Below are 8,603 nucleotides of genomic sequence, written 5' to 3'. Positions count from 1 at the left end.
GAGGGAGGGAGGGAGGGAGGGAGGGAGGGAGGGAGGCAGGGAGGGAGGGAGGAAGGAAGAGTTAAAACAACCAAATTAGTTTTGGTGGCGAGGGGGAAGAAACTTCTAGAAGTACTTCTGGAATATCTAACTGTGTGGTGGGGTATCATACATCTTCTCGTCAGGTCATGCAAACACGCAATTTTGAACATTCTCCATGGAATCACAAATAGGATGAAGATTCGGCAAGTGTCGGAGGCAGCCCTCTCCCCTGAAGCCAAGTGTACCTGGGGCATCATTGAGGCTAAATGCGATTCGAACTGGCTTATCTGCAGGTACCCGGGCTGTGCTGATCATGTGGGCACCTGAGGCCCGGCCTTCTCCTGGGTCTTCCAGCTGCAAGGACACGAGATAGCCATAGTCAGTTTACCCAGCATCACACCCCGACACTCCAGAGACTCTCAGGAAAAAGAAGGGAGATTTAGTAAGTTGCCTTTCCCCACATTGTAAGTACATACCCGGTCCATTTTAAGTTTTTTTTTTCTCTTCTGCAAAAAAAAAATTACTTTGGTAACAGACATTCAGAATGAATGAGACATGGTTTAAAATTTCCTATTTCATAGTTTCAATATTGCATTTCATTGATCAGTTGAATTTTGGTTTTGAGGGTCGCCTATTATTTTTAATTGGGGACAATATTAAAATGATACAGTCTTAGTAGACTGTCAGATGGCCCCAGACTAAGCTGCTTTTCCATGCCTAGGGGTTGGGGAGAGAGCCCAGCCGGTAATATGCTTGCCATGCAAGCAGAAGGATCTGAGTTCAATTCTCCTGTAAAAATCTGGGGGCATGGCAGTATGAGCTTGTGACCTCAGTAATGGAGAGATAGAGTCAAGTGGATCTCTGAGGCCCCTGGGACAACTAGCCTGGCCTAACTGGCAGCAAGCCCCATTAACTAGTGAAAGACCTGGCCTCAACGAACAAGGAAGATCAAACCAGAGGCATAACTCCAAAGGTTGGCTTGTGGCTTCCATGTGCATGTGCACACCTGAACGGTCGTGCAGACATGCAAGCACTCATACACACAAAGCCTAAATTAAATACAATGTTTCGTTTGGGAGGTAGTGAAGGATGAATATCATTTAAAGTAAACCCAAACCATTTTACACCACATTATATTTGTAGTATGAAAATTACATTCTTAACTATCTGATGGCCTAGAAATCTATCAAACACTTATGCCCAAGGTTTCACCTCTTAACAGCAGGCTAGAACCCAAAACAAAACTTGGCCGTAGGACGCACAGCTATAATTACCAGCATGTATGGAAGGGAGCAAGAAGATCAGCTGATCCAAGGTAATATTTACTAAATCGTGAGTTCAAAGCCAGCTTGAGCTACATGAAGCCCTCCTTTAAACAAACAAACACCCAAAGGCATCCCATGAGTGTGTGGCTCTATTTATTAAATTATTATTATTTAGTTAATAAACTTAGAGACAATACGTGGAAAACATCCTATATTAACATTTCTATTTTTGGTCATGCCTCTTCTAAACTCTCTCCTTCCTATTCATCTCATGTAGGCAGAAACCCAAAAAAAAAACCTGCATGATATTTTAAGGAAAATGTCTCCAAAAATGGCAAAATATAAATAATGTCTTTAGCCATCCTTGGCAGGGTCCTGGGAACCGCGGTAGCAGAATATTTTCTCATGGTCAGGTTTTTTTTTTTTTTTTTTTTTTTTTTTTTTTTTTTTCCCATAGCTTTTCTGTGTCTAAAAATAGTATCCAGAACACTGGGGTTTGTTTTTACAATTACTTGTGTGGGCAAGTTCAAGGCCTACATTTGTATATGTGCATTCAGATGTACATACATTGTGAACCATCTTAGGTTCCATCCTGAAAGAAAACAGGCTTCTGTTAGCCATCCAGTAAAGCTTAAAAGCACAACAAATGTTTATGCGCCACTTAGAATTCTGTTGCACCCAAGATAATCCTCACAATAGCTCTGAGCCCTGGACATTCTACACACCACAACAACGTAACTTTATGTTACAAAAGGACAGAATCCTGAAATGGCTATGACTTAACACGGGACTTCTTGCTTTTCAAAAAAAAAAAAAAAAAAAAANAACAACCCTCTGGCACATTTGTGTGTAGTTTCTTCCACTTGGTATCGGTATTCTCTTAACCACCTGTTTCTGAAGAAAGAGCACAGATGGTCTCAAGTTGAACAAAACAAGCAGAAGCTCCGAGAGTTGTAGCCGAGAGGGAAAGTCTTACTTCTGGGAGACCTACAGTGCACAGTCTGCCTGAGGGTGACTTCTAGGGATGGGAAGCTCGCGCCTCTTCAGGTGCATACATCCCTTTCCACTTTCCTGCATCAACAAATGAAGCACAGGAGACGGAAATCTGTCCCTTGGGTTTACTAAACAGGCCTCTGCTCTGGCTTCCAGCTAGAGGAATGAAATCGATCAACACAGCTAAGAGCAAGACAACAGAAAATGTCTGTCTGTCTGTCTGTCTGTCTGTTTCAGAAAGGGTGATGACCAGATCCGGTAGATTTTGAGTGCCACACAGCATCCACAACTTGCCTTTCCATCGCACCTCCCCGGGGAAAGTGGCTGCTGGGTCCTTCTCCGGCCACTGTAACGGAGCCTCAGTTAAGTTGCCTGTGCTCAGAGCGGTTAGCTGGGTTTCACACCTGCTGCCTTACCTCACTTAGTTGAGAGTCTGCGCTTGTGTAATCCAGGGCCAGCCACTGCCTTGGCCAGTCGTTGAGTTTGTGGAGTCAAGACTCAGCGAGAGAGCAGTCTGCACCTGCTGCATAGCAGCCACCGACACTCTGAGGAGCAGAGACAGCTGCCCAGGCTGCACACTACCTGCTCTGCCCCGGACCCCAGTGTCCCATCCCACGGGACCTCCCTGTTCCGCTTCCTCGCATAGCCCCTCTCTCCTTTCCTTGCCACTCTGACAGCCAAGATGTTGTCATGTTTCTAGAAAAAGCAAGAGCAAAAGAAAATCCCTCCTCCTGTCAGAAGCATTGATAAACAGCAAGCTGTAGAGCGTCCAAATGTTTTAATTCATTAGTCCTGGCAAACCTAAAATACAAACAGACTTGCTTCACAAGACAGGAATGTCTTCGTGGTGACCCAATCCGTGTCTGCGTCTATTCCAGCGAACTGGCAAAGATAGCATGACTCTAGTCAGCAAAAATGTCAGCTCAGCTAGAGCCAGCCAACTTGGACAGGCCACTGGCTGCCTCTTGGAACGTAGCAGTGATGATCCCATTAAGAAGGTGAGGTTTGAGGTTGAGCTGGTCCTGAGCTTGATGGCTTGATCCGCTCTACAAAGGCATTCGCTCACCAAAGGGGTCAGTGGTCAACTGGGAACATCGGGATCCCTCCGACCTCTCTTCACAGTCGTTAAACTTGGATGCCTTGGGTATTTAAAAATAACTGAACCGTGACGTTAAGGTTAAAGAGTTAAGCATAAATAACGTTAAGAGAATGCAAAGACAAAGCCACATACTGAAAGGAGATATTTGCGAAATGCACAGGGGAATCCAAAATATGGGAAGAAAACTTAAAACTGGACAGAGGGGAAACAGTCCAGTCGGGGAGTGAGGAGGAGGAAGGGGGAGCGGTCGAGAGTTCTAAACAGACACTTTTTCAGCAAAGGTAAACAGATAGCGAGTAAACCTATGGAAAGATGGTCGGCTTTCAAGTCAGTAGAGAGCCGCAGACAGAAATAATGGGGCGTTGCCTGGCACCCGTTCCCAGGGCTCTTATCCTAACACAAGCGATGAAGTACATATGGAGAAGAATGCTAGCTCTCCCTCACTTCTAGTGGGAATACAGAAGGATAAAAGAACCTTAGAATACAATTTGATCATTTCTTACTAAACCAAACATATTCTTATCATGTGATCCATCAATGGCAGGCCTGTTCCAGGTTCACATGACAATCCTGGGTGATACGTTCAGCCTCAAAGAAGTCAAAGTAGTGCATCATGTATGGGATGAATGCAAGTCAGTAATTACGTCTTGCATTTTAAATGCCGTCCAAAGGCCTATGCATGGAAGGCTTGCTCAGCTGTCCACAGCATGACTTTGAAGTGATGGAAACTTTGGGGCGAGGGGGTCCCACTTAGGTGATTGGAGGTATGCCCTTAAAGATATTAGTGTCCAGCCCCTCCTCTTACTCTTTCTTTGCTCTCCGGATGTATTGATGGGTACAGTTTTCTTATATCACGTGCTCCATGATAAATTGCCTCACCACGGGCCCAAAGGCAATGGGACCAAGTGTAGCCTTTGAAGCCATGAGAGACCAAATTAATCTTTCAGACTTACAAGTTTACTTTCTTAAGTCCTTTGCCAAAACAATGAAAAGGAAGGCAATATCATATCTTTAGGGACTCCCACATCAGGCCCCTAGGCTTGCCTTGAGAGGGGCTGAGGGTGACACTGATGTTACTACAGTTATCAGTAACTGCTAGCATCTGGAGCTAGGGATGAAAAACAGACCTTTCTTAAAGTGACAGTTCATACTAAATACATGGGACTCATCTCCTTCTGTGATCACTTACCCGACAGAGGCAACATCTCTGTATCCCAGAGTCATGTCAGGAATCCTGGAGACTTCCCAGGACATGGGCTATAACACTCACGGCTGCCTCTTCCAAGATCAAAGATGACAGAGAGAGAGAGAGAGAGAGAGAGAGAGAGAGAGAGAGAGAGAGAGAGAGAGAGAGAGAGAGAGGTCTGCCAGATGCTACGGTGGAAAAGACTTCAACAAAGGATAATTTGACAACACTGAGTAAAGCATAAATTAAAAAATGTCTCATTTTTCTTACTTAGATAGTCTAAATACGCTCTGTTTGAGCCTGATGCTATAAATTGAAAGGTTTCCAACCTTAATAACTCTTCTGTCACCTTAGGAATGATGGTGCACGTATGGGCTGGTTACTCAAAACACATTCAAGCAACCAATAGGAAACACAAATGAAGTCAAGTCCCACAACTGAAACCCAAAATAACCCAGATGGCACTTTAGGAATGCAAAAATAGAGAGAGAGAAATTCAATCCGGAAAGGATGTATGTGCACATGAAAATATTAACACATCAACTGTATGTTTCTCAGTGGTACCAATACCCACTTTTTTGTTTGTTTGTTTGTTTGTTTGTTTGTTTGTTTTATTCTCTTCAGCAGTAAGTATTTTTCACTGCTTGTGTTAGTAAGCTTTTCATTGCCATAACAAGACATTTGAGATAGAAAATGAAAAGGGGAAGGGCTTATTTTGTGTCATGGTGTCAGGAGCTCCCATCCATGGTCACTTGAGCCCATCGGATGGCGCCTGTGGCAGGACAGTACATCATTGCCGGAGCACTTGGGGGAGAAGGCTGTGTTCTCCTTCATGGAATGAAGCAAAGGGAGAAAATTCAACAGTCTCCCAAGTGCCCAGCTGGGGGTCAAGCTCAGAATACATGGGCCTTGGGAAACACTCCAGACACAAATTAGAACATTGTTATGGGGGAGTTTTTTTTTTTAATAAAAAAAGTGGGGGGGACTTTCAGCTGGACATCTTGCGTGTGCCTTTAATCCCAGCACTTAGGAAGCAAAGTCAAGAAGACCTCTGTGAGCTCAGCTCCGGTCTTGTCTACAAAGTAGGTTCCACACCAGCCCAGAACTAGGGGGCCATAGTATGTTCACATATGAGTTTGTTTCTGATTTAGGATAGGCTCGTAGTTTAGACTATTATCATAATTTGGTGATATAAATTTCTCAATACAATACAAGAATTTTATGAACTGTGTTTTCTAGAGCAGTGCTTCCTCTGACTTGCTCGGTTGCTTAGGAAACATGGTCACTACCTCATAAGGTCAACTTCAGGCCAGCCTCTCCTCCTGCCGCCGACCACAGTCAAGCTTCGAGTACCCAGGGCCTCTTCCTGCTTCTTTTTGGTTGGTCACAGTAACACAAGGGAAACTCCACACAAGTTTCAAGGATCGGGAGCAAACGTAAGGCACTGCCCCCGCTGGCTTTGCGTTTATCCTTTTAGATGATGTGCAAAATCATATGGATTCTTGAAATGTTATTTTATGTGCCTGGGTGTTTCTACGCGTACTACGTGTGTGGAGGAGCCCTTGTAGGTCAGAATAGGCACTGGATCTCCTGGAGCTGGAATTACAGGCAGTTGTGAGATGCCTTGCAGGTCCTGGGAACCAAACTAGGTCATCTGAGCGAGCCTGGTCTTAAGCAATAAACATGTTCCCTCCCCCGCCCCCAGGTTGAATAGATTTTTTATTATTACTATTATTTAAGAATTTCTGATCCTATCTTGTCACCACCTTTCACTCGGGAAGAGACTAAGGATTGTTTTTACGAATGCAAGTTCACTTGAGGTTTCAGTTAGTAGAGTGACCAGCTTAAGATGGTTGTTTTCCTGAAGCTCAAGGTTAGAAGGAGGGTAAGAACCACTGAACTTCCCTTCCCGGAGGTTTCTCTTTTATGAACTTTACTAAAAGAAGATGGCGACGTCCACTCGATGTTCTGACTTGAGGAAAGAAAGACGGGAGGTGGAAAACTGTGACCTATGAGTTCAACCCAGGCTGTTCTCTGTGTATATAAAACTTCATTGGAACACAGCCATAACCACCATCGCACGGTCCCTGTTTCTCTTGCTGAAGTCATTGCCAGCACACACCACTTAAGAATCTAAGAATCTGGCTGTCTAGGTCCCAGTCTGGTTCTTCTCCTAGAACTTCAGTTAATTCAATCAAACAATCTATGCTTCGATTTTTCCCAGGTACAAAGTGGGGGATACTTTATCATTATGAAGATTACAGGAGTTGGTTTTCCTTCCCACAATTCCTTGCACCCTTCCTTTCCAACTTGGGCCCAGCAGAATGGCTCCCGCAAAGAAGGGTGGCAAGAAGATGGCTTCTGCCATCAGCAAGGCGGTGACCGGAGAATACACCATCAACATTCACAAGTGCATCCATGGAGTGGGCTTCAAGAAGTGTGCTCCTTGGGCACTCAAAGAAATTTGGAAATTCACCATGAAGGAAGTGGGGACTCCAGATGTGCGCACTGACACCAGGCTCAATAAAGCCATCTTGGCCAAGGGAATAAGGAATGTTCCATATCACATCCAAGTATGTTTGTCCAGAAAACGTAATGAGGACAAGGATTCACCAAAAAAGTCTACACATTGGTAACTTACTGCCTGTTACCGCATTCAAAAATCTACAGACGGTCAACATGGATGAGAACTAACCTGATGAATGTCAAATAACGTTGCAGAACTGCCCCCAAAAAAAGAAAAAAAAAAGACTACAGGAGTTTAAATAGAAATGTATACAAGAATGCCAGAAATTGTCATTATTCATGGGAGGGGGCAAAAAAATGGAAAAATTCACAAGAAGAAAATGTACACTACCTGTTTTAAGGTTCAGGGAACACTGAAGACGAGGGGTCAGAAAGAATGTAAGAGTAACAGAAACAAATGGTATATCTCACGTGCACATATGCACGTGTCTTCAGGGACTATCCCTGAAGACAGAACAGAAAGATTGAAAGAACTAGAGGTGTGGGAAGATAGGAGCAAAACACTGTCTTCGGGACATGCTGAGACCAATGCATTCCTGAACTCAGAGCAGCTATGGTTGCCTGCCCAAGACCAACACAAGATCAAATCTGCCAACAGTCCAGTATGGACCTCCTAACTGAGGCGCTATGGACACGGATGGCTTCTAAGGGAAGGAGAGTCAGTTCTCATTCCGGGTGTGACTGCTGGCAGTTCAACACTAGTCCAGTAGATGGCCCCAACCCATAAATACATGGATAGCACAAACTGGACTGGACTGGTCCTTAAATGAGAGAGGAAGAAGGTTGGAGTGGTGGCACACACCTTTAATCTCAGAGCTTGGAAGGCAGAGACAGGCAGGTCTCTGTGAGTTTGAAGCCAGCCTGGCCTACAGAGTGAGGTTCAAGACTCTGAGACCCTGTGCTAGAGAGAGAGTCAGGGAAGGCACGTGGAGAGGGAGGCGTGAAGTTGAAAGACATGGGGAGGTGTTGGATCTGGGAATTCTCAGAGAGTTAATAAAAATATTTTAGAGCAAAACAATAATTTAAAAAAGGGAAGAAAAAGAATATACAAGGCAAAAGACAGGGGAAAGAGCTGTTATGTGCTATTTTCCGGGCAGGACATACCGTGATCTCATAGTCACTGGAGCTGCCTTTAGTGAGCCTGGATGAGACTTGACATATTTATAGTCAACCATGTATGGATCAGGGAAGGGTTCGCTGGGAACCCTGTCCTCTTTGCTGAACTATTGGCTGTGGTGAATTCTGGGGGAGGAGTGGCTATTTTGTCCCCACTGATGGGCCCATGGTCAAAGAGATGGCCCTGATTAACCTGTGATAGCCCTGTGTAAGCAAAGAGCACACATGGAGGGACCCATGGCTCCAGCTGCAGATGTAGCAGAGGATGGCCTTATGTGAGGGTAAATAAAACCCGTCGCATCTCTATGCCCTAGTTTGCTCAACTAGGCCAGCAAAGTTGCTGTAAAGGAACAGAGAATGAATGCTTTGGATGAATAAAGAAACGTTCGACACCCTT

General features: G+C 44.6%; 1 protein-coding gene and 1 pseudogene across 1 annotated transcript in view; one reads left to right on the top strand and one right to left on the bottom strand.

The window, feature by feature from the left end:
- Positions 1–3,123, bottom strand: part of Map3k7cl (MAP3K7 C-terminal like) — a 38,346-nt gene extending 35,223 nt beyond the window's left edge. The window contains exons 1-2 of the mRNA XM_021185486.1: positions 2,696–3,123; positions 267–375 (exon numbers count right to left, since the gene is read on the bottom strand). Coding sequence (XP_021041145.1) covers positions 267–336 — 70 coding nt within the window. The 5' untranslated portion in view covers positions 337–375; positions 2,696–3,123. The remainder of the gene's footprint in view (positions 1–266; positions 376–2,695) is intronic.
- A 3,765-nt stretch (positions 3,124–6,888) lies between these two features.
- Positions 6,889–7,200, top strand: LOC110311903 (annotated as a pseudogene).
- The last annotated feature ends 1,403 nt before the right edge of the window (positions 7,201–8,603 follow it).

Source organism: Mus caroli, chromosome 16, assembly GCF_900094665.2.
Source record: "Mus caroli chromosome 16, CAROLI_EIJ_v1.1, whole genome shotgun sequence".
In the NCBI taxonomy this organism is placed as follows: Eukaryota; Metazoa; Chordata; class Mammalia; order Rodentia; family Muridae; genus Mus; species Mus caroli.
Note: the sequence above shows the minus strand (reverse complement) of the source record. Positions and strands in the feature narration are given on the sequence as shown.